The sequence below is a fragment of the Punica granatum genome, chromosome 6 (genome assembly GCF_007655135.1).
Source record: "Punica granatum isolate Tunisia-2019 chromosome 6, ASM765513v2, whole genome shotgun sequence".
Classification (NCBI taxonomy): Eukaryota; Viridiplantae; Streptophyta; class Magnoliopsida; order Myrtales; family Lythraceae; genus Punica; species Punica granatum.
This window is the reverse complement of record NC_045132.1, coordinates 18925572-18950891: the sequence shown is the minus strand read 5'-3', so window position 1 is coordinate 18950891 and position 25320 is coordinate 18925572. Positions and strand designations below refer to the sequence as shown.

Here is a 25320-nt window from a genome sequence, read left to right as displayed (position 1 = left end):
GCTCGTGATAAATTGTAAAAGATATATGAAAATATATATTTTGGAACAAATACTTTTAAATATTCAAAAGATAAAAAAGGTCAAATCAACGTTGGTGGTAGACTAATATTAGCTAATAGACTAAGGAAACCATGTATTTTCACTGAAAAAGAAAGAAATAGTAAGCACTGTGGTGGGTGAATATGGTGGTTGTTAAGCCGCTATGAATACACTTTATTTTCAGTAAGTTCTCACAAATCGAGTTAGCAAATAGTCTGAATCTTCCGATGATAGCTTCGATTCATTCAACCAGATTCTTTTCTTGAAATCAATGGTTTTCATACTCAGTTTAGATTTTATTTTTCAAAATCATCTCAGTACTTTGCCAAATCAATTTTGAAACTAAAATCGAGATGAACTAGATCTTCAAAACCGAGATCGACTTGCTTTTTTTTTCCTCCAAAATTCAATTTTTGAACCTGTTCTGAATCTTTACATAAGAATCAACACTAAATACTAGACCCAAGATCTTTTTTCTTTTAAATTTTCATTAGTATTATTTTCCAAATAAAACATATGGTTTCATATTTATCTAGATTTATCAAATTGATGTTGTGACAACAGTAGGAGTGACCCGTCTGGAGATTTAACAGTACGGAGGTAGACAATGTGATAGATTAGGGATAAACTGAACTATGTGGTTTTATATTAAATCTTTAAGTATATGATAGATTAAAGAAAAATGCAAAATCACTTGGCTTTCTGGTCGTTTAATTAATTATTTATATTAATCTATTTAATGTACAATAAATGTAGCAATTTACTTTACATTATATACTAACTTTCTATCCCGTGCGTTGCACGGGTTTATTAGTAACTAGTTTTTTTGTCCGTACAATGCGCGCGTTATTGATTAGAGTAGTTTTTTAGATGAATTTTTAAAAATTAAGACATCACAATTGAATTGTTCATTAAGTTACATATATTTTTAAATTTAGACCATTCAAATATTATTTGCATACAATAACAAACTAAGGATAATTGAAAATGAATTACAATACCAAATATGAATGAAGAAAATGATGTTACTTAGAACAATATTACATTTTCTTAAGTATCAATTTTTTTTAAAAAAAAATTGTAATAGACGACTTCCATATATTTTGTAAAAAGGAAAATGCATATCATCTATTGTTATAAATTCTTTTGCAAATTCTTATTTTTAAATAGATTTATCTTTCACTTTTAAAAAAAGTGTTTAAAAATTTTTAAATAGATTTATCCATTCATCCAAAGAACTAAAATTATGTAGCTCTCATTAGGATTATATAATAGACAAAACAAATAAGCAACTAAAAGATTATGTAACTATTTAGCAAGAAAATGATGATGTAGCTCTCAGTAGACAAAACAAATAATTTCTCATTAGAATTCTGTAACTATTACATCGCACATAGATGATTATGTAAATGTAAAATAATTTTTTCAAAAAAAATATATAGGTCCCGGGTACCGGTTCAATGGATACCCCCGTATATTGAACTAGAACCCCAATATATTTTTCACCGGTTCCTTAAATTACTACCCCGGACCCTACCCTATTTTCAATTGGAGTTACCTGGACCATACACTGACGGGTAGGTTCTAATCGATTCCGAGTACACCCAAGTATCCATGCACACCCCTATTAAGTATCTACTCTGCTGTCTCTTGGTTGTTTGTGCTGGGCCTGCACTTTTGCTTAATCCACGTTTGCAAATGCAGGACTGATTAGAAAATTTGCATTTGCAAATTTAGTTATAACCGAGTGGATGTAATCTTGGGCCTGATGTTGATACAGTAAAGAGCTGCCCGAATTATCTACCGAAGAAAGAGCTATATGAATTCATCTTAGTTATACCGGGATTAGACTGGGGCATGCAACAGGCCACCAACATTAGCTTCCACCATAGTTATAGTTCCCAAGATTAAACCGACTCAAGAAACTTTCGGCGTCGAACCATTCTTTAAAGGGACCAATATTGACCCACGTACCGACTGTAACCGCCCCTCCAGCCACTGCTGAAGTTATGCAAAAACTGTGGGTCGAGGTTGCCACCAGAGTAAGCTTAACTAACAACTTCAATCCAAGACAGGGTGGTTAGCATCATTTGCTACTTCCGGCATCACTCCCGGCGGTAATTGCTATATCGACAAGGATGGATCCATGCGGAGGCTCTAGAGGCCTTTGTGCCCCGTTCCCTTGCTGATTCCCTTGAATTTTCCCTTTTAGATCTGCTCCCTGATATCGCGTGGTGCTGAGAAGCTATATTCGGCATGGCAAAACAACTCGCTGTGCCTTTAATCCCTAAACTTAATTACTGAGGCTCAAGAATGTGCAGCAATCATTTTTTTTTTCCTGTAAATTAGAATCAAGTTCTCTCAGTCGAATAAGTTCGTTCTGATGACTCGAGTTTCCTCGAAACAAAATTAGGAAACGGGAAATTCATTGGCAAGGAATAGAAACCCGAATAACTCAAATAATCTAAGATAAAAATCCTATGCGGTACATGAAAAATGAAGAAAGAGTGATCAGTTCTGCTTCTTGTTTATTTTTTGAACAAGCTGCTTCATCTGGAACCTCCAGAACAGGAAGTAAGCCAGCCCAAATCCCAGCAGCACGTACACCCAAACTTTCTCCTCCTTGCTCTCCTTCTCCGACCTCACCTCCTCGATCTCGAACCACTCCCTCCCCTCGGGTCTCGTCCCCTTGATGCCCTCCATCACATATCCGTACAGCACGTACGCCCTGTCCCCCCCTCCCACTGCCACGGAGGTCGCGAACCTCTCCGCATCTAGTGGGGTCCCATCGAACACCACCCCTTCTAGCCAGTTGTCATCGCTCTTGACGAACCAGAGCATGTTCATGGACACCACGAGGATGACCCCGTCGCCCCGGACTGCAATGCCGTCTGCTAAGGGCAGGTCCCTGTTAAGCAGGACCGTCTTTGCTGTCCCATCATCAACGTCGACTTTGTACATCTTGCCCGTGTTGGATTGCACCACTAGCAAGAATCCCCTGCGAAACACGTAGCCAATTAAAGTGAGGAATTCATGTGGGTCGTGCTACTTATATACGGCCCACTGCAAACCAATCAAGCTCCTCGGTCGATTCTAATCAACTAATAATCTCTTATTTCCCGGCATGTCACCCGAATGGAAATTTATATTTTGGTCACTGAACTTCTGATTATATCAATATGGACAGTTCAAGTTTTTGACTTAGCTTCCAGACAACTTGCAGGCACTCAAAAGGTTACTTTTCAGCAGGGACCAATTTGAATATGTTAATTAAGTTGAGGGACTTGTTTAGATAAATAGAAAATGCCTGGATGATGGCAGAAAGGAAACTGGGGATTCCTATATTCCTAATCCTTCGAATAATTAGGGGTGTGTTTGTTTTCGGAATAATATTCAACTCAACTCAACTCCACTTATCTTCAATTCAACATCACAATCATTACTTTTTTTTTATTTTTTAAATATTTTTAACCATTCAATTCAATTTTTTATATTAAATTTTTTCAACTATTCATTACTTTTTCACAATTCAACAACACAATCATTACTTAATCATTATTTTCTCTCAATTATTTGTTACTTTTTCACACTTTTTCTCATAATTCAACAATACAATTATTACAAACCAATTAAAACCAAAACTCAACTCAACTCAACTCTCAATCCAAACACACTCTAGGACAGAAACGAGATTAAAATAGAGAAAACAATTTCTCTAGACGACCAAGAAACATTTATTTTTGGGCAATTTTCAATTTTCAGGAGATTTATTATTTTCCATAATTAAATAACAAGAAAAAGAAATACCGACGGAAAAGAAGAGGAGGAAAAATGACCTGCTGACGTAAGCAATGCCATTGATGCCGCAGTAGCTATACGGTGCGTCGCGGTCAACCGGGAACGATGTGAACGCGGCCGACCTGGAGAAGATGGAGGCCTCGCCGTCCACGGTGACCTTCCATATGAGGTCGGCGGCGGAGTTCGTGACGTAGGCGTTGCCGTTGAAGTCGACGGTGACGTCGTTCGCCACGTCCCTGACCGGCGAGCCGGACGCGGGGAGGGGAGCGAGGAAGAGGCGGGTGCCGGATCGGAGGTCGTAGGCGGCGAGGGCGTTGAATTCGGGGAGCGGATCGACGGCGTGGACAGCGGCGAGGAGGCTGCGGCGGTGCTTGTCGACGGCGAGGCCAAGGATGGTGGAGTTGGGTGGGAGGGAGGGGTCGGAGATGAGGGTGTCGACGACGCCGGCGTCGGAGACGGAGTGGATGGAGCGGCTGCGGAGGGAGCCGACGATGAAGTGCTGGGCGGAGGGGTCCCAGACGGCGGCCTCCGGGTAGAGGTCGGGGGATCTGAAGCTGATGTGGTGGGGCTTCCGGGCGTCGATTGGGGCCAAGAATAGGAAGAGATAGAGGACACAGATTGTGGGAGGATTCAATGCCAATTTGGGTCGCTCGACAGCCATTGGCTTTGGTCGTCGTCTTCTTCTTCTCGTGGCGGACGAAATTGGAATTGGGGAATGCCGACGATTGATGCTTCGGTGTTGTCGGATGATTGTCCTCGACTAGTTCTTTTAAGGTCCGGTGTTTCTTGTCAAAGGGGTACCTCCAGGAGAGCCTTGAGGCCGTCTCCCCTTGCCAGGTGTTTCTTGTCAAAGGGGTTAGTCCTCTGTAAGGCTAACTCCAGGGGGAGCCTCGAGGCCCCGCGCGGCTAGAGGAAAGCCGCGTGGGGCCCTGACGAAAATTGGATATAACAGTTAGAAAATTTCATAAATTTTTTTTCTACAAATTGTCCGCAAATTCCATTTAAAATTCACCTCAAATCCTTCGACTACAGTTAGAGAAGAATAAGTTTTTTTGCAAAAGCTCAAGAATCAGCATAGAAGGACATGAAATGTGCATTCGGAATGTTGAAGGCTCGCTTTGCAATTATACGTGGCCCTCCTAGATCAAAGTCCCAAGAGAAGCTCGGAGTGATTAAGAGAGTTTGCATAATATTACATAATATGATTGTTGAAAATGAGCGATAAACGTACGATGTCAACGTCGATCCATCAATCTTGTACGATGAACCGCCAATGGCGGTTTACCATAACCGGAACAAGGACAACAACATTTTTCTTCATTATAGGAATTTTTCCAAAATAATATCAGGCTTCAGAATAGAGACAACTACAGGCCAATTTGGTGGAACATATATGGCAACGACGGCAAAACCACAACGAGGTGTAATTTTTATTTAAAAAATTGTCGTTCCGCATGCAATTTTTTTCTTAATAGATGTATTTTTCTTTTTACGTCGTGTTTTTTTTAAGTTATATAATATTATTTTATTTTAATAAATTTTAATTAATTAACATATTTTAATTTTAAATTTTAACAATTTATTTTATCTCTTTTGTATTTTTTGTATTTTTTAATTAATTTAATAAATTGAATTAATTAAAACTAAAGAATATGTATTAATTATATATAATAGTTTTTATATCTATATGTAAGCCCGAATCAGAGATACTAAAATCAGAGACACGAATGAAATATGTGTCTTTCCTTTTTTTTTTTTTTGGAGTTTATCTCGCGCCTATATGGCAGTAGGGAAGAAACACCCCACTGGAGAAAGGCTAACCAATCAACCCTTTAGTTATCAAGTGAACTTAGTGTACCACGTCAGCCATAAACTACCCACTAAAGGAGCGACACATGTCAAACCTGGTTTATGCCTAAATTAAAAAATGTCCAGCTCTTTATCATCTTCACAGATGTGCCCCACACACCCCCTCTCATTTTCTCTCTCCTCCCCGTTCGTGATCCCTCTCTAGTCTCTCCTCCTCTCCGGTGACAACCCCCTCCGACCATGCTTTCCTACAACGTCCATCGTCGTAGACTCGCAGCCATCGTCCTCTCAATCCTCTTTATCCTCAACGTCATCCCCCCTTTTACAGTCCTCCCCTCGCACAACCGTCGTTCTACACCCGAACAGCATCAGGTACTACCTTCTATGTAACAATGATACCTTAATTTTTTTCATGCGCAGCGGGCTGTATGCCGCCTGTAATTACGTGATTTATCCCCTGAATCGAGTAGATTTCAAACCGGAATTAAAAAAAAAATTACAGGTTCTAATAGGGTATTCAGAACCTCTAGTAGATTGCAGGTTCCGGATAAGTTTCGTTTCCAAGATTCAACATGATAGGATTCGGTTCCAAAATCTTGAAATCGATCCCTTACAAGGTAGGGTCTGAGTATCGTAAAAAAAAAAAAGGGGTAGCAGTAAGGACTGGGGAGAGGTGGGCTGGACTTGCAGGAAGAGAGAGAGTGTGGAGTGGATGCGCGTGGGGGCAACATAAAAAAATTAGAAAAAAATTGGGCTTGTTTTAAATTATGGATGGGAGTAGTTTCTGACGCGAGCAACACATGTCTATCAGTTATTGGGTAAGTCCATGTAGGACACGGTGAACTAAGTTCACGTAATAATTTCTCAACCCTGTTCTTGTTTGACAAAGCTCTATCTCTATCTTCTGCCCGTAGTCTCCTTAGATTTTTGACAGGCTCTACTTTTTTTTTTTGGTTATATAGTTTTGGAACCCAGCAAGAAAAGATAATCCTAAAACCAGAAGAGATGTTAATAAAAGAAAATCCTGATGATTTCTCCAACTGTATTTAATCTATAGAGTAAATTAACAATTTGTCCCTCGAAAGATTGATATTACATCAAATCAAACCTCAAAAAAGTTTTTACATCAAATTGGATCTTGACAGAATTAAGTGTACATTAATGACTCATTCCGTCTGTCTATCGTCCAATAGTGGACGGAAACATCTGATATGACATTATTTCTTACTTTTTTACATCAATTTTGATCTTGACCTATTAAATGTATATCATATTGCCCATTCCGTCAGAGAGTTCTATCGAATTTTTAATGGCATACAAACGAAAGGAGCAATATGATGTATATTTAATAGGTCAATGTCAAAATTGATGTAAAAGTTTTGTTGATGTCAGATTTAATATAACATCTATCTCTGGATAAATTTGTAGTTTTCTCTAATCTATACCTGTCTATATCTATATCACAAACTATATATATATATATATATATATTACGAATTAAAATTAAAAAAAAATGACCAAATTTTCTCTTTTCAATACTATTTTACAAGAATCTGTGTTGTGCAGCTATGCACGACGCGATATAATTAATTTTTCATATTTTTATGTAATGCCAAAATAAGTTGTGGAAAAATTTTCTATTTTTATGGCATTGGTAGTTCTTTTATGGGTCAAAACATAAGTTTTCAATAAAAAACAGAGTAATATAATTAATGATGAAGGGATTTTAACAAAAAATAGGATGATCCATTTCTTAAAAAAAAAGAAGAAATGATGAAGAAATAAAATAGATAATTAAATGGCATGGAAAGGCAAAGAGGAAGAAGAGAAAGAAACCAACATGGTTTAGTTTAAGCAGTTCGTGCTTATTTTTCTTAAGTAAGATTTCGAATTTGAGTATTCTGAATAGAAAAAATAAACTTTGGGAGAACTTTACCCTTTAGCAGCCGACCCGGTTTGATTGAATTAGTTGGGTGCCCATTGAACTTTCGGAAATCAAAATGTACATCGAAAAGGAGAGAGAGTAGATGGAGAGGGAGATAACTGTAGGATAGTTGATTTGGAAGTTAAAATTTAAAAATATCGTGAGAATTTACTAATTTTCTCAAACTTTATTTCTAATCCAATTAGGACCGTCTGATTGGGTAATTCCGAATCAAATGATCGATTTTTTTTTAGCCTGTGTTACAGGTACCCTAACTGAACCGAGTATGGTCCAATTGGGTTTGGTCGAGCTCATTCGATTTGAGTCCAGCTTAACCCGAAAGTTCCAATGCAACACAGATTCAAAATATAACCTGATGTTCATCCCGTTGCAACACAAATACAAAAGTATAAACATGTTGTTCATCCACACTCCACACATTCAACCAAATACAAAAATATAAAAGTCCACACTCCTCTAACACTTACGTTGGGTCATAAAAATTGGGTCTTGACCCGTGCATTCCATGTGCTTGTTGTTGATGGCGATTTTATAATTCACGAATCACGAACACCTCGAACCACCTATAAAAGGGGAGATTGAGGGTGGTGTCCGATTTCCTTCTCCGACGCTCAAATTAATATGAGTATTGTGTGCGAGAGAAATAATTAGTGATGTGTCAATTAACCCTAACCTTAGATCTGTAGCAAGTATTTATAGGGAAATTAGGGATATATTATATTATCACCTTTGGAGATATTTCCCGATTTACCTTATCATTATATCTCGATAAAATAAGAATGATATACGGGATTATTTGACTGACAAGTAAACCTCTGAATTAAGCCAATGTGCTTCACCTAGAAGGTCTAGGTCTGCGTTTCTCTTCCTTGCAATAGTCTCCGTCTGGCTCGGCCCTATATTGCTGGGCTTCGCTGAGTCCGTGTTGCACCTAACGAGCCAAGCTTTGCTAGCCTTTAATGAGCCTTTCCAGGCTTATTGGACCATCGTCGAGTCTCTTGGTTGCTTCAACCCTTCGATAACTAATTGCGTTTAACAATCTCTTCATTACATAGCCGAATTCATCACAAATGCATAGGACAATCCTGTTGATTCAAATGGGGCTAACAGTGGATAACCGATGGTATTGTATAACAGACTTACGACATATCTTTAGAGTAATGCACTCAACCAATCACATTGCATAAAATATATGAAATTTGTATTTAATCACATAAACCTAGGAGGTGGTTACAATTTAAACCATGGGTGAATGGTAATTGAATCGTTGGAGTACATCCTGTAGCTCTAATCTAGTTTGTACACATTGATTCTCTTTTCTTGCCCTTACTTGAAAATTAATCAAAATTTGGAACTAAATTATTACACATAAACCGAGATTAATTATTTATGGAATTCTTTTAAGATTTTTTTTTTTCGATCGAATTCAGCGGTTCTCTCTTCATTAATGATCGAAAAAATACATAACAAAGCCTAGGAAAAATCGAGGCCTCAAAATAGGCAAAGCCCAAAATAACAGAGCACGTAGGCCCAAGTATAATAGGCACACATGCCCAACATACTAGAAAAGCATCAAACAGTTGCTCCCCAATTGGCCATGATGTGCTTTTGAGCTTTATTCCTTATTCTAAATTGCAAATTCCCAACCCCACTGAGACGACCTTGAACAACATTCCGTGTAACTTGCCATATATTCTTAGCAGGAAGGGGGTCGCCACCATGAAAAACCTGATTCTGAGCCTTCCGAGTGAAATACAAGTAAGCATGCTAGGCAATCTTCAAAATGATGACCTGAATTGCCTAACCTTTTAGAGTGTTTATTGCCCAAGAAAGCTCTTGATTCCAGCCTCCTATATCTCTATCGCAATCTGTAGACTGAAGAGCCTTCCCCCATACATCTTTAGTGAATGGGCAAGCAAAGAAGACATGATCTCTGGTTTCGACTTCTTCATGACAGATGCAACAAGTTGTATCAACTCGAATACACCACGTGGCAACTATCTCAAGAGTGGACAACGTATTTTGGATTGCTAACCAACTCATGAAACATTGCCTAGGAATACACGCGTGAAACAAAACCAACCTATACCATCTCACAGTTGTGCTCCTCTTCTTTAAAGCTTCCCAAGTGCTAGAAACAGTATACGTACCTTTATTGTTTACAATCCATCTCACTTCATCCTCTCCATCCTTAAGTTGAGTTCATTGCCTCCCCAGCCTCCTAAATTCTGAAAAAAAGCAGCAGCAACAGTCGAGAATCTAGCAATACCATATTTGGAGTCCTCGGTCGAAGCTAAAAGAGGACTGGAGGAACACTAGTTATCAAACTAGAAGTTTGTGTCGTCGCCATTTCTAATGATGTGCTTGATAAAAGGCTAAGCTTTCTCCCTTAGCTGCAGAATTTTCCTCTAGGAATAAGAACAAAAATTGGGCACTTTAAGGTCCCAAAAGCTTCTGCCCTTGATCAAGTAAGCCCTGACCCAAGCAATCCATAATGAACCAGCTTTTTGAAAGAGAAGCCAAATAAGTCTCATTAAACTAGCATAGTTCCAAACTTGTGTGTTTGTTTTTTAAATAATTTTTAATCCAACTCAACTCAACTCAACTTATTTTCAATTCAACAACACAATCATTACTTTTTTTAATTTTTTAATTTTTTTAATCATTCAATTCAAGTTTTAATATTAAATTTTCTCCCTATTTATTACTTTTTCACAATTCATCAACACAATCATTACTTAATCATTACTTTCTCTCAATTATTCATTACTTTTTCACATTTTTTCTCTAAAATCCAACAATACAATCATTACAAACTAATTAAAACTAAAACTCAACTCTAAATCCCTTACTTTGGGAGACAAACCACCTCCCAGTTACCTTTGCACCTCTAGCATCACAATTCTTCCCTTTCCAAAGAAAACATTTACACTTCTGCTCCACTGCTCTCAGCACTTTCTTTGGTAACACAAAAGCATTACACCAATAGTTAACCAAAGAGTGAATGACGGATTTTACGAGCTGCAACTTACCCGCATAGGAGACCTTTCTGATCGGTCTGCAGTACTGGAAGAGTCCCTCTTTTGAAACCACTAATGGCCAACATTTCTTCCACCTGAGCTTCATTCTTGCCAGTACAATATAATTCTGGTTTGCTTGGATTGCTTTTCAGTCCAGACATCTCATAAAATGACTCAAAAATAGTCAATATCTTGATTCAGGGAATCCAAATCTCATTTTAAGAAAATTAGGAGGTCGTCTGCAAAACCAAGATGAGTGAGCTATATCTACCTATAGTAGGGATGATAGGCGATCTTTCCCTCTTGCGTTGCATAATCAAACATTTTCGAGAGGACCTCAATTGCCATCACAAAGAGATAAGGGGAAAGAGGATCCCCTTGTCTAAGACCCTTCAGACCGTTAAAATATCCTTGCATACTTCCATTAATTGTAATAGAATATTTCGCAAAATATGCATTATCTATTTCGGGGGATCCGAATCTCCTTTTAAGAAAATTAGGAGGTCGTTTGCAAAACCAAGATGAGTGAGTCATATCTTCTTACAGTAGGGATGATCGGCAATCTCTCCTTCTTGCGCTGCATAATCAAACATCTTCAAGACGACCTCAACTGCCATCGCAAAGAGATAAGGGGAAAGAGGATCCCCTTGTCTGAGACCCTTCAGACTGTTAAAATATCCTTGCGTACTTCCATTAACTGCAATGGAATATTTTGCCCTTGTGATACATTCAAATACCCAACCGGCAAACTCCTCAGGGACATCAACAACTTGGAATTTATTCCTGATGAATTTCCAGCTTACCGAGTCAAATGCTTTCATGATATCTGCCTTCATAGCACATTGAAGAGAAATACCATCTCTTTTATACTCGTGGGCCCGCAAAATGTTGTCCCCAAGCCTCCTTCCATCAACAAAAGCACTGAAACGAAATCTGGCAGGATACTTTTCAGCCTATTGGTAAGTATCTTTGTGATGTATTTGTAAACCACGTTACAACAAGAAATTGGTCTGAATTCTATCATTCTCGAGGGGTTTGGCACTTTTGGTACCAATGTGACACATGTGTTGTTTACTTCTCCCAACAACCAGCCACTGGAAAAGAAGTTTAAAATTGTAGCAATGAAATCCTCCTTAATAGTGTTCCAGGATGCTTTGAAGAAATGCCCACTGTAGCCATCAGGCCCAGGTGCTCTGTCACTGTCCTTACTCCAAAGAGTGTCCTTTATCTCCTCTTCAGGGACTCTTCTTATCAGGCTTTTGGCCTGATTTAAGATTAAGGCTATATTTCACTGGCTTTCTGAGAACAGATAGATCCCCTCCGGTCACTTTTAGGGTGCGTTTGGATTCAGAGTTTAAAGTAATTTTAATTTTAATTTTAATTTTGATTATGAAAAAGAACAAATGAAATGTGATTATAAATTTAACTTGGAAAACGTGTGTTTTTGTTGTGTAGTGTGTTGAGTTAAAGTTAAAGTTAAAAATTTTGACTTGAAAAATGTGTGTTTTTGTTGTGTAGTGTGTTGAGTTAAAGTTAAAGTTAAAGTTAAAATTTTTTATTTCTGAATCCAATCAGGGCCTTATGTTCCGTTTGGCTTCGCAGTTAAAATCACAAAAATTTTAACTTTAACTTTAACTCAACACATTACACAATAAGGTTGCGTTTAGTTTCATAGTAGGATTTTAAAATCAGATTTTGATTTTGATTTTGAGTGGAATAAATGGGGCCCACCCTTTGACTTTGTATGAGTTATGTTGTTTTGTTGTGGAAAAAAGTGGTATAAATGGGGCTCACTCTTTGACTTTGTATGAGTTATTTTGTTTTGTAGTGGGTAGAGTTAAGTTAGAATTGTGATTCTAAAATACTATCCTAAAACCAAACAAGCCCTAAAAATACACATTTCCCAAGTAAAAAATTTTAACTTTAACTTTAATTCAACACACTACACAATCATTTGTCCTTTTTCACAATCAAAATCAAAATTACTTTAACTCTGAAACCAAACACACCATTAATATCTCCAGCACCCAACAACTTACTTATAGAAATTAACAGCCTCTTCAGCTATGCCTTTCAGGCTGATCCAATTTCCTACCATCTTCGGATAAAAGCATTTCGATAGTACTTTTTACCCTCTTAATCTTGACAACCTCGTGGAAATTAGCCTGTGTTCTGATCACCCAAAGATAGCCATCTCACACGTGCTCTCTGCTTGAAGAAAAGCTTCCTCTGCAGTTCTAAGCTCCAATTTACAGTAACTTATTAGTTTGAACGTAAGATAATTTCCTCCAATTTACACTAAGTTATTGCGTGCTGACCTAATATTTTTGAAAAATGACGAAATTTTTAGTAAGCTCAGTCCAATAAGTATAAGTAATAACTCTTAAAATTCGAACCAACTCATTACACAGGTTCCAATTTTCAATAATGTCAATAACTCCCAAAAAATTGAAAATAAAATTTATCATATGTTAAATTGTGGTTATAATAAATCTCGAAGTTTTTAATAATCTCAATTCTATATGAGATAGCGCTCACAATCTAATGTAATTTATCGGTTTAACTTTTGATATTTATTTTTAGTATTTCACAGATTATTTTCTTACGGTTGAATATATTTTCGAAAATTTTAATATATACATATTTTTAAAATTTTCTTTTCACATGCTTTTCTCTTCATTTTTTCTTTTTTATAAAGAAAGAATAAAATAAAGTATGATACATGAGCGCGTTGGGATAAGTTCCATTTGCATATTTATCATAAACTATCCTTAGGTTGGACACGACAAGCTATCTATGTGTCAACCCCCCTTTTCATGTACACGTACCCACCAGCTAATATTCCAGAAGCGCCTTCTCCTGATGAAAGTATGCCAGAAAACGTTACATCAAAAAAAAAATTTTGATTTAATTATTCACCGAGAAAAAGGAAGTTTAATTCTTTATTTTATACTTTCTATGTATACGAGAGGATAAAGAAGATATAGTGTAATATCACAAATTTCAGATTTGATTTTTGAATGTGTACAATTACAGTACCTTTTTATTTAAATTTCTATTTCTATTAGATTCGAGACCATCTTCCATGCTCTCTTTTTTCTTTTCTTGTTTATCTTTTTTATTATGATCTATTTATTATTTATGTTCAATCGCCCTGTGTTCCTCTCCACCGCTATCCTTTACTTTCTCTTGCAAATATGGCCCGAAAGTTACACCGACCGAGGATCATCGCCACATCAACCCTGCTGCTTATCACGATCCTGATGACTTCTCCGATGAAACGAGCCCGTAGCGACGATACTGGCTCCTGTCCATATCCCTGCACCACCGGTAATACCATTCCCCCACCAACGCCTCCGATTCCTGCTGCCGGAGGCAGCAACCCAACATCCTCTGCCACCACCACTCCGCCACCAGGCTACTACTATCCTTTCACACCCCCGATGACGCCCCCTTCTGGCAGCGGTTTCGGCGGTGGGGCAGGACCTCCTCCTCCTGACCAAGTCATGCCTTACTTCCCTTACTACTACCGGAAGCCGCCAGACCAACGGGACCAGCCGACATCTGGAGTAGCTTCTCTTATCGGACCATCGTCTGTGATCAGCATAGCTCTTGTCTTTCTTTGTCGGTTTCATTTTATGTAAGGCTGTGGAATAATTTTCATGTAGTTGTAATCAGTTGTATGTTACTATTAGGTTGTAATATGTATCAAATAGATATTTTTATTCAAACTTGACATTAGTACAGAATGAATTTTAATTAATTACATACACTAGCGCCATAGCTATTCTAACCATAAATAAGAGATATAGCAGCTATAGAGGAGTCCATTACGACATTCTTCTCAGGAGCCAACACGAATAACCGCGACATGGGCCGTTCTGCTCATCCCGACACTCCGGGTTCCCTTATTCGGCATCTCATTTTTCATTGTACGATTTCCAACCATGGTCCGGCCTGTCCTGATGTCTTTCTGGCTTTTAACCACTCCAGTTGTTGAGATTGATTCGCTGGTGATGTTGAGAGAATTGGTAATACTCATAGCATTGCTTGCGGAAGAGAATGATCGAGCTCCGGTCTTAGACTGGGGTCGGGATCTAGGAGTGGATCGTTTCTGTGAACCCGGAGGCTCGTTCAGTGATTGAGTTGGTTTGATTTTTCTTGAAGACTGCAATAACAGAAAACATTTCAAGGTGAAGGCTACGAGTTGGGGAAAACCTTACGTGAGACAGGAAACCAAAAGCGAACACTCTCACTAGCAGTTCTGCTGCAAATCATTCAGTAGATAGCTCTAAGGAAAATGTACATAACGTTAAGAAAATGCACGCTTTTACTCTCTTTTTTCTTTCGATACCTTGTTTGCATCAGTTTGATAGAATGAAGGCATCGGGGTTGCCTTAAATTTGAGGCTCTTCCTGAATTGCTTGATCTCAGCTTCCTTTCGTTCCTGCACCCGTAAACCCAAACATAATTCATGTAGAATGAAAAATAGCAACAACTCATGATATAAAAGCACCTTCATCATCAATCTGATAAGCAATTGAGGAAATTTTGCCTGTGCTTTTGCTTGGATCTGACTTATCTTGGTCTCCTTGGCGTGCATTCTCTCTTCCAACTTCATAAAAAACTGAATCAGAACAAACACGACAGGAGGGTCAATGGTTGATATTCACACGGTCACATGAAGGTACAGCACGACATCAGTTGGCGCACTCACTTCTTTCCTTCTTTCAGCTCGTTCATCGCTCTTGAAGTTGAAGCTTCCAGTCTTTGGCTTCACCTCAGGCTTCTTCGCTTCTTCCTTTTGCCAAAGCCTATTAGAGAAGGAAGAACAAATTTACAAGTAAATACAAAAAGTCAAGAGGGCCAAATCATTCATTTTATTTTTTTTCCAAACATGTGCAGGCTTTTGCATTCAGACCTGCTGCCAGTAGAATCTCCCCTTGTATTGACCTTAATTGTCGCCATTGGTGAAGATTCAGTAAATTTCTTGCCCTTCGATTCCCTGACACTGCCAGAAATCTTGATGTATGAGCGCAGCCTGTTCAAATTAATCACGGAATAGATGCAACCACCTGCAAGCAAAAGAAAAGTACCTTCTGTTCTCGGGCATTGCTCTCGATCTCTGGATATCTCTATTCTGCATGAAGAAAAACAAGTGTTATCAAGAAGAAGAAAGAGATACGATAAACAAGAAAGTTTAGAACCCGAACGTCTGTAAACTAGAACATGAATACCTCTGACTTTGGTGTTCCTCGTACTGAATGTGTAGCTGTAACTGAGGTTCCCCAAGCTGGCCTTTCTTTATTTGTTTTCAGTGGGGTTCCTATTCTGCTGCCCGTCTTCTTCTGAGAATCCTCAGCTGTTTCATGACGAACATGTTTCCACCAATGAGCCCCTGAGGGCTGAGACTTTGGACTGATTTTCCTTGGCTTGAGTTCAACAGCATCTGCCATCTAAAATCACAAAAAGCAAACAAGCGATTAATAGTTTGATTGATTTAAGAATGACATGCAAGTGCCAATCAAAATTCATTCCTCACTTTTGCAGAAGGGCAATGGTTCTCGGATCTGCAGGTGGTCTCACTTCTGCCATATTTAAGAGATGACCTGCTGACTTGTGATGAAACCTCCTCTTCTTTTCCATCACATTCAGGTGCTTGTTCTGTTTTCGTCTCTGTTTCAACAGAAACCTCTACAGGAACACTATGCACAGTAACCTCGATTTCACTTTGCACCTTGTCTATTTGAGACTCTTCCGCGGGGCTGCTTCTAACTTCGGATTCACCTCTGCCACATACCGAGCTTTCAGGGCTCTCATCAAAGTGACAAGATTCAGGCTCCTTATTTGCAAGCTGAAACTCTTCCCTGTGATCGATGTTCTGAAACTCTTCAATGTAACCTGTATTCTGAATCTCGATGCTCTGAAAACCTTCCCTGTGACCTGTGTCTTGAAACTCTTCCCTGTAATCTGTGTTCTCGGATGAGCCGTGTTCGTCATTTTGGTTTTCAGTAACAGTTTGTTCGTCCGTTGAAGATTGCTGCAAAAGAAGCTTCTTCCTAAAATGTGCTTCAAAATAGGCTTTCTTCTCATTCACTGAACCGGGTCTCGAGTACTTCTCAACTTCCTCGAGATATCTGTTGTGCGAGAAAGAAGACCTCCTTTCCCATGACAAGGGTTCACTCTCGAACCTTCCAAATGAAATCGAGCCAGAGTGAATGGAATCTGCCTGCCAATGTTTAAATGGGCAGAAAAACATTTTACCAAGGAAAAGGGGATGAAGTTGCCATTTCTCAGGAAATTGCAATTCTCATGATACACTTGATAAAAGATACGCACTGACCAAGCAAAGAGGGTATCAGAGGATTGTTAATCACAAAAATTATGTTTATCTATCCAATCCGATAACTCATATCCGACAGCAGCACTAGACCGCACATAACCAAAATAACTGACAAGATACCGATAAACCCAGGATGTAACTATAACATCGAATTTCAATTTTCGAGATCCTTATGCATCAGCACATATAAAATCAGTACAACCCATGGAACAGGTCATTTGATCAGAATCCAGCTTTAATTCCTTCCACCAAAAACAAGTCGGCAGAGTAAGATTAGCAGATCAAATGTCACTCATTGGGCCACGGACTCGTACTGAGTCGACAACAAATCCCGCACAGTGTATGTCAAACGGTGGTAAGATGAAGTTGAATAGAACCTGAAAGCTAAAGCCGTATGAATCTTCGAATTCTCCAGCCATGAGAATAGAGAAATGTCCGATCGATATCCGAAACTCCTGCACTTCACCTGCGCATACAATCAGCAGATCAATCAGGAACGCCCGCCATACCGAAGCTGAAAAATCCAAACTTGAGAAGACAAACAAATGTGACTACTGCAGTGGAGCATTACCCACAAAAGATAACCAGATAGAGAGAGAATCAGAGAGCAAATGTTAGAGAGAGAGAGAGAGGGGTGTGATCAGAGTGAAGTTAAGAGCAAGAAAGGGATAATACCTCAATCACGCATTGAAGGGAGACATAATGGCACTTGAAGCAACAAAAACAAGTTTGCTTCGGGGTCACGACCAGAGAAGGGAGATCAGAGATGGAAGAAAGATCTCAATGGGTGTGATGTGAACCAGAGAGCTTCACAGACAGGGCAAACCTTTAATGGACAGAATCTGAGGTTGATCCAACAGTACACAACAGTCAGAGAGAGAGCGAGAGAGAGAGAGTGCACTGCTGCATTAGAGACGGGAAGCAGGGTTGCTTTGATTGGGATTGGATCTTTGTTATCTTAGAACTGTAAACAGAGAGAGAGAGTGTGTGTGTGTTCGTGTCTTTCTTTCTTGGTTTATGGGCAGTTTCGTTTTACTAAGTTAACAGTTCACTTGTCCGGTGGAACGTGGAAGAGTCGGTGTAAAACCCCCCTCTCTGGTTTTTTTTTTTTTGAAGTACAAAAACTACGTTGTGATTTTAGCTTGAGACAAATTACAATTTGTGATTTTTCTAGGGACAAATAACATTTTATGATTTACTTCATAAGGCATAATAGATCTTATCGTTAAAATTTTCATCACTTTTGGTCAACTTTTATTTTTTATTATTACTTTCAAACTTTTAACTTTTTTACAATTTGGTTCTAAAATTTGAAAGAAAAAAAGGAAGGGCTTGGGCCTCCAGTCGGCGACCCTGACCCCACCATCAAGGTTGCCAACACCCACAAAGGACGCTGGAAATCTCGAGTGTGGGGTCGGGATCTCCGATTAGTAGCCGCAGTCCCCGAATCAATTGGGAACTCGAGTTCAAAATCCCGATAGATCTGGGGGCGGAGGCCGCCAATCTGCGGCCCCAACCCCACCTCCATGGTTGAAGGAATCCTCTATAATACCTCGGTGGTGGTGTTAGGGTCGCCGACCGACGGCCTCGGCCCCTTCCCTATTTTTTTTTTCGAATTTTAGGATCAAATTAAAAAAAAAAGTTAAAAGTTTGAGGGTAATAATTGTAAAAAAAAAAGTTGAAGGACCAAAAAAAATTAATAATGAGATCCATTACGTTTGAAGAAGTGAATCATATTATGTTATATATCTTTATAAAAATCACAAGGTGCAATTTCTCCAATTCAAACCATAATTTGTGTACTTTTTCCTTCCCCTCTCTTCCTCCATTTTCTTTTCGGTATATTTTTTTCCCCTCTTAATTTGTGGTCAGATGGTGTCTTGATCAGCTTGCACGCATTCGACTCGAGTGAATCGAAGATAGGTTGTCTATAATTGGCCTGGGAGATTCACAGGATTACTCTTACGGGTCCTTTGAGCCGTCCTAAAAATCGGTTCCTGATTTTTAAAGAAAAACGTGAACTGAGAGAGGGGAAGAGAGAGAGAGAGGGCAGCGGCAGCCCCAACACCGGTTGTCTTCACCCGAGATGCGGTCCCCGGTGAGGGCTTAGGCGGCTTGCAACTTCGTATGGCCAGTGATGATGGAGATCGGGCGATCGTCACTCGGATTTCTCATTTTCCTTTGTTCGAGGTTGAAATTGAGAATGCAGTCGATAGGGAAATACGTGAGCTTCAGTCGGAATATGCAATGGTTGAAGCAGTAAGATCGGAGGTGGTCTTAGCAAAAGAGGAATTCGTGAAAGGAAATGTGATGCTTGCCTTGAGCTTTCTGCTTGGATTGGAGAAAGAAATGGAAAAAGTGAGAAAGGAAAGAGATCATGGGTTGTTGGAAAAGGGGAAAAAGAAAAAGAAATGACAGGCCACTTTATTCATTTTCCTTCTTTTTTTAATTCAATTTTTCTTTTTTTCTTTGGTCAAAATGTCTCTTCGATTTACTTACTCTAAACATATGCTTTAATTTTATAACATGTATAATTATAAATAACATATCATAAAGATTATTTCAATGTCCCATTTTCCTGTTCCATTAAAAGATTTATGCATTTTTTGGGTGAAAGAGGATATATATATTTTTACAAATTATATTTTTTTTCTAAAATCCCGATTGAATTCATGAAACTCCTGTTGAACTCATAAACCTGTGAACCCAAGCCTTGGCCGGTTCGACGTCCGCTCCTATTTTAAAAACTATGATTGGAGTATGCTTTTTGTGTTTTTAAACTTTAGGAATAAACTAATCTCACAACATGCGCGTTGCGCAGGCCTTTATGTTTTTTTGTTTTAGTTGACATCTAGTTATAAATATTTTCTTTAGGAATTTATCATCAATAAATTGTTCAATCACTTTACACTTCTTGCCATCAAATAAATAAAAGTTATGCATGGATAATTTATTCAACCATATAAATAATAATATCAATAATAATTGCATTTTCAAGAAAGTTGATCAAATCATGTGGTGTGGTTGTCTTTTTGTCATGTTCTTAGATCTGATCAGCCCCTTCATCACGTGGATCCTTAACGTGGGCCTCCTCTCCCTCCCGGTGGATCATCATCATCTTTAGTATCTGATTCTAATTATATTTCTATTTTATTTTATTTTTCTAATTTGGTAGCTAAAAATTAAATATCAGATTCTATTTTATGAAGGAGATTAGAGTTGAGCTTCAGCGTTACTATGTCCTACGAGAGTAATGCATTTATTGAGGGAATCACATGTCACAGCTAATAGCTATATATGAAAATGATATGTACTAACAAGAATCATGATCGCGTTAATCGTACGATTATTGTCGATTTCGTTACTCGTACTGTAAAAGCACAGACACCTATATAATTAAAATGATTTTTTTAGACTTTGAACTCCCAAACTACATAAATAAATAAATAAAGTTTTTTTTCGGTTATAGAGGAAGTTCATACGGTTAATACAATTAAAGAGAAATCATATTCTAATAGCTAATATGGAGCACGGGTAATACAACAACGAGTATCGAATTTGGAACCTCTTGATTACCTGGCGGAGACATGCGCCACTATAGTACACCTCTTTTCAAAATGAATTTCATTTTTCTCATAAATTAGGTTAATGAGATCCCATGTCGGTTTACATATGCTCAAAGTACATTTATAGTCGCAGAACATACAGAATTACATCTGATCAAGCTTGGGATTGCCAATGTTCATCGGATCTGGTTAAATATTTGGCGTGGTAAAGGAAAATCTCATGTTCAGTGGAGTTTTAGACATATGGCTCACATGCGGTGATCGAGGCTTCGATCAGTGGATGATCGTCAACTAGGAGGACGGTATCTCCAAGACTTTTCAAAGATTGGAGCAATCGCGGGACATTTTTTGTTGAACTACTCGGAGGATTCGTTACAATATGATTAGATATGTAAAAGGACTGCTATGGAATATGCAATAATTCAGTTAAGATTGAGGTCATCCTGAAGATTTGATTAATACAGACGTCCTCGCACCAATATAGTTATAGTTTCATCTTTATTGCTAATAATGAGTCCTATTTACATGTAGCGAAGTAATAAGGTTTAAAAAAAAAAAATTAATTCCAATTCCCATTAACTATTCCTTTGCTCTTTTCTTGTTTTTCGGTTACAATAGAGGCCCTTGAGCCTAATAAGTGAGGCCCTACACGCAAATGCCGCTAACCAGAGTTAAAGTTACTTTGATTCATCCGCCCGTTATCATGTTCTTATTGCGTTGTTCTTTTCTTTCTTCTTCCCCTTTTCATGAATACTAGGAAACCATGCATTCCGCCATCGAAACTTATATGATCTCTCGAGGAAGAGTACGGAGGCTGAATCAGTGGGGACACAGTACGACAATGATCTTAGACCGCAGACTGGTTACTTCTCGACATGCTCTTGAGGAAGGATCCGCTGTTCGTGAACTCCCGGAGAGGTTTGTCAGTGAACCTGATCAAGTTGTAGGCGAAACCTCCAAGGATGGTACCAACTATGGGCCCGACTATGTACACCCAGAGGCCCTTGTATATGTGGACTGTGATGGCTGGCCCGATGCTCCTTGCCGGGTTCATCGACGCCCCGGAAACTGGTCTGTACATGTAAGATTTGTAAAGTTATTATAAACCAGAGGAGTTAGGTAACCGTTGCGTAGTATTGATGATGTTTTCAATTTATCAATTAGTTTTTGTTGAGTTACCCGGCAACAAACACGTTTAAAGTGATTGTCATCCCGACTGCTATTCCAGCCAACTCTCCGATCTGCGACAAAAATTTGAGAAATGAGTGATGAAGTGCGAAAGAACATAATGCTGAAAAGTGTCTCCTAGTCTTTGGGGATAGATGCTGACCGATCTGTTATCAGTTGCAACCCCGGATATAACGAACATTAGGAGGAAGGATATGATGATCTCGAGCACAAGAGATTGAAGATTGGATCCGACTGGAACTGTTCCGAAGTACGAATCATGTTTCACATTGAAGAGCAGGCACAGCGTGCCGCTCGCAAGGGTGGATCCTATCAATTGCGCAACTATATACAAAGGCACCTGCAAGTCGAAAAGGCTGCTAGACTTAGCTATAGACTCAATGCATTGATTGTATGATGACAAAGACTGAGATCTGCGAAACCGAAAGTCCAATTGATCCTATGTGTTCAGTTGAACTTACCTGCTTGAAGGGGAAATGTCGAAATATAGCAAAAGTAATGGTGACCGCCGGGTTAAAATGAGCACCGGAGATGTGTCCGACCGAGTAAACCATCACCATCACAATCAGTCCCCACACAACAGATATTCCTGGGAACGAAATCGAGCCACCATATATCTTATTCACCGCGACGGAACCGCACCCCGCGAAGATCACAAAGTACGTCCCGATCACCTCTGCTATGACCTGTAATTTGTGACGTAATTTTATCAGCCGTAATCATATCGAACGGGGCCGTCTCAACGGAAAATCAGAAACAAACAAAGTGGTTCCTCTACCTTTTGTATGAGAACTACAACCTCAGGGGAGGAACAGAGGCCGGGATTGCTTTGGGATGAGGCTTCAATGTTGGCTTCTTTGCTTTTATTGTTCTTTCCCATGCTTGGACTATGGTTCTTCTATCTAGGGCAGCAAATTTGAGTTATTGGGTAATATTTCAAAGATTATGTAAACTAAGTGGAGACTTTTTTCTTTTTTTCTTTTTTGGGAATTTTTAAGGGTCCATGTGGGTTGATTTTGGTGATGGTAATATTTGTGGTTAAGCTGGTTTGGGGGTAATATGTGGATGCTAGTTACTACTTTGATGGGTTGATCCTAAATGAGGATGAAGTTACTCCTAGAAGTGAGTAGATATAGCTCTTCGGAAAATTGGGGTGATAAGACTCTTTCAACCGGCTAAAGTTCGTTAAAACAATAGAATTTATGTATCGACTTAAGTTAGTATTTACATATTCAGGGACAATAAGTTCAGTGATAAAAAATAAGAATCAAATTTCAATTCTTCGGTGTGGCATGCACCATGACTTTTGATTATTGGTTCTAATAGTGTACATGAGAGGAAAGTTTTGACACCCCGGTGCTAATGGACGAGAATCGGGGAAAAAATGATAAGCTTGTCTTTACGAAGGTCTTCCAAGTTTTCATCAGGAATTCCTAGACAATCTATTATAGGCTATTAAAATAGATTTTCGAGGTTGTTGCGAAACAAAACTTCCATTGCTGTAAAAATGAAAGGGAGGGGTTTTAGAAGAAGGGATTTTAGTACAGTAGAACATGTTGTCAATTTAAAATCAAGAAGTCTTGAATTCGATCTTCATTAGTGGGTTCACCTTGTAATTAAGTGGCTTTTGGCCATAATAATCATCATTGATTAATATACTGAAGAAACGGAGCAAATTTTTTGATCGTGATTAAATATTAAGTACTTTTTAAAAATATTTTCAAATATCATATAAACATTAATTAAAAACAATCTTACAAAAACTCTAATTTCTTTATAAATATTGAATCAATTAAATTTTTATTCTTTTTTTTGTCGTACCCATGCATGTGGACCTACGGTTGCATGATACAATCAAAATAAATTACTTCAAAATCAAAGTAAATAAATTTTGAAGTCATTTTACACACATTTCAAAATAAATTACACAACTTCCAATGTAAGTTACATAAATTTTAAAGTCATTTTACACATAGCTTAAAGAGTTTTACTTAACCTTTTAGTAAAATATATACATTTTACTTAAATTTTTAGTAATTTTCATGGTTGTATGGTGCAACCAATTTGATTGATTGCACCATAGAATCCCCCAGATCTAAGCCTAGTATTTTCTAGTTTCCAAGGAGAGGTTTTCTTTTTGCTTTGATATGTACTAGTTGTTGGAACCCCGCGCGATGCTACGTGAGAAAAGTTTTGCGACAATCATATCATATCATAATTTATGAAGTTTTTAAACTTTTCTATTGACACTCAACTGATTTTTTTAATGAACATATTGACTCTAAAAAATCAAGTGAAATACACTATTGCTATCTTTTACAAATTTATCTAGTTGATTTTTGTTACGAAAGATGCACTTTCACTCTTCTAATAATAAGATTTTACAAACTAAAAATTGAGGACTACTTTAAAAAAAATATTACTGTGTGGTCCTTTCACGACTTTTTCTTGAAAGCCTTCAAAATACATAAAAAAAATAAAAATAAAAAAGAACAATGTAAATAAATAAATAATACATTAATAGAAAAAACAAAAAATCCTATTAGTGTTTTGCAGTCTTGTGTTAATTTATGTTATTGATTTTTTATGAAAGAGACATATTCTTCTTTTTTGATGTGCATTATAATATGCCAGATGCACTTTCACTCCTCAATTATTAAGATTTAGCAAGAAAAAGATTGGCTAATTTTCGAATATATATATATATATATATATATATATGATTTTGGGTGTCCTTTCCCGATTTTTTTTCTTTTTCTGAACAATTAATTCATAATGACCATTGGCACCATTGTATAACCATTCATGAACTAAGGATTCAAAATTACAATGAACAAAAAAAAAGTGTAACTAAAGTTGCTTGATTCGGGTGGTTTGGAGTGTGTTCCCCTTAAATAAAATTTCGCATTCGACTCTTGTGAATGAACAAAATTCATTATTGAGAAGGGTTTACCCCTTTAGTGGACCAACTCCACTCGACCTAAATTAATCGTAATCCATTGAACTTTTGAATACAATGGCGTAAGACCCAAAAATATTAAAGAAAATTAAATAAATGAATTATATATTATATTATTATAATAATATAAAGAAGACAAAAAGAAAAAATAAAGTGTTTGAAAAACTAGTCCACTTGCCTTCTAAGTGAGATGGACCAGTTTTTACTGTTTTACACAATTATGAAAACCTATTCAAGAGATAATGATAATGTGGAAATGGATTCGAGCAAATTAACTCTACGTCAAAGGAGATGTAGACAAGGATTTGTACAACAATTGTAAGGATTGGTTCTAACATATAATTAAAAGTCCTAAAAAGGGTGAGAAAATTAAGGTGTTCCACTCGCACCCGACAAAGCTGTGAATTCAATTTTTATCAGCATGACTTTCCATGCCTCTATTTCTCCTTTTCTTTTGTTCCCTGATCGACCCTGTGTTTTAATCCCCCCAAAAGGGGAGAAGAGCGAGATAAGTCCATCCCAACAAAAAGTTTAATCTATTTATGCTTGAATATCAATTTGTATAGACAAGGAGGTCGTTTCCATCATCTTCGATTAATTATAAAGGTTGAATAATTTGACAACTAATCCTGTTCCAATTAATGACCTCATAA

At 37.9% G+C, this 25320-nt stretch overlaps 4 protein-coding genes across 6 annotated transcripts; 1 reads left to right on the top strand and 3 right to left on the bottom strand.

Annotated features, from left to right (window-relative positions):
• Positions 1 to 2355: 2355 nt before the first annotated feature.
• LOC116212019 lies at positions 2356 to 4764 on the bottom strand. Its single transcript, XM_031546595.1, has 2 exons — positions 3876 to 4764; positions 2356 to 3037 (listed from the first exon to the last, which is right to left on the bottom strand). The coding sequence occupies exons 1-2, from the start codon at positions 4496 to 4498 to the stop codon at positions 2551 to 2553; spliced, it is 1110 nt and encodes a 369-aa protein (XP_031402455.1). The 5' UTR covers positions 4499 to 4764; the 3' UTR covers positions 2356 to 2550.
• An 8851-nt stretch (positions 4765 to 13615) lies between these two features.
• LOC116211517 (formin-like protein 18) lies at positions 13616 to 14379 on the top strand. The gene has a single exon (XM_031545949.1). It carries the CDS (start codon positions 13809 to 13811, stop codon positions 14253 to 14255), a length of 447 nt encoding a protein of 148 aa, XP_031401809.1. The 5' UTR covers positions 13616 to 13808; the 3' UTR covers positions 14256 to 14379.
• On the bottom strand, positions 14308 to 17966 carry LOC116211516 (protein WVD2-like 7). Of its 3 annotated transcripts, none has more exons than XM_031545947.1 (10): positions 17630 to 17965; positions 17332 to 17420; positions 16154 to 16840; positions 15849 to 16067; positions 15708 to 15751; positions 15533 to 15622; positions 15329 to 15425; positions 15128 to 15238; positions 14966 to 15058; positions 14308 to 14779 (listed from the first exon to the last, which is right to left on the bottom strand). In XM_031545947.1, the coding sequence occupies exons 2-10, from the start codon at positions 17371 to 17373 to the stop codon at positions 14456 to 14458; spliced, it is 1707 nt and encodes a 568-aa protein (XP_031401807.1). In that variant the 5' UTR covers positions 17374 to 17420; positions 17630 to 17965; the 3' UTR covers positions 14308 to 14455. The 3 variants fall into 3 exon arrangements, with proteins under 3 accessions (XP_031401807.1, XP_031401808.1, XP_031401806.1); XM_031545948.1 differs by having other exon boundaries at positions 15167 to 15238; positions 17630 to 17963; XM_031545946.1 differs by having other exon boundaries at positions 14966 to 15238; positions 17630 to 17966.
• Positions 17967 to 21071: 3105 nt separating this feature from the next.
• LOC116210529 (probable aquaporin NIP-type) lies at positions 21072 to 22871 on the bottom strand. Its single transcript, XM_031544411.1, has 5 exons — positions 22487 to 22871; positions 22170 to 22394; positions 21851 to 22048; positions 21700 to 21761; positions 21072 to 21593 (listed from the first exon to the last, which is right to left on the bottom strand). Exons 1-5 carry the CDS (start codon positions 22586 to 22588, stop codon positions 21368 to 21370), a joined length of 813 nt encoding a protein of 270 aa, XP_031400271.1. The 5' UTR covers positions 22589 to 22871; the 3' UTR covers positions 21072 to 21367.
• Positions 22872 to 25320: the final 2449 nt, after the last annotated feature.

Bases quoted from the DNA above. Each gene is read 5' to 3' on its own strand.
- LOC116212019 (XM_031546595.1), bottom strand. From the start codon at position 4,498: ATGGCTGTCGAGCGACCCAAATTGGCATTGAATCCTCCCACAATCTGT. The intron at 3,038-3,875 runs GTCATTTTTCCT...CGTGTTTCGCAG, and splicing joins GGCATTGCTTACGTCAGCAG to GGGATTCTTGCTAGTGGTGC.
- LOC116211517 (XM_031545949.1), top strand. From the start codon at position 13,809: ATGGCCCGAAAGTTACACCGACCGAGGATCATCGCCACATCAACCCTG.
- LOC116211516 (XM_031545946.1), bottom strand. From the start codon at position 17,373: ATGGCTGGAGAATTCGAAGATTCATACGGCTTTAGCTTTCAG. The intron at 16,841-17,331 runs GTTCTATTCAAC...AAACATTGGCAG, and splicing joins CATACGGCTTTAGCTTTCAG to GCAGATTCCATTCACTCTGG. The intron at 16,068-16,153 runs GTGAGGAATGAA...TTGTGATTTTAG, and splicing joins ACCATTGCCCTTCTGCAAAA to ATGGCAGATGCTGTTGAACT.
- LOC116210529 (XM_031544411.1), bottom strand. From the start codon at position 22,588: ATGGGAAAGAACAATAAAAGCAAAGAAGCCAACATTGAAGCCTCATCC. The intron at 22,395-22,486 runs GTAGAGGAACCA...CACAAATTACAG, and splicing joins TTGTAGTTCTCATACAAAAG to GTCATAGCAGAGGTGATCGG. The intron at 21,594-21,699 runs GTAACTCAACAA...TTACATGTACAG, and splicing joins TTAAACGTGTTTGTTGCCGG to ACCAGTTTCCGGGGCGTCGA.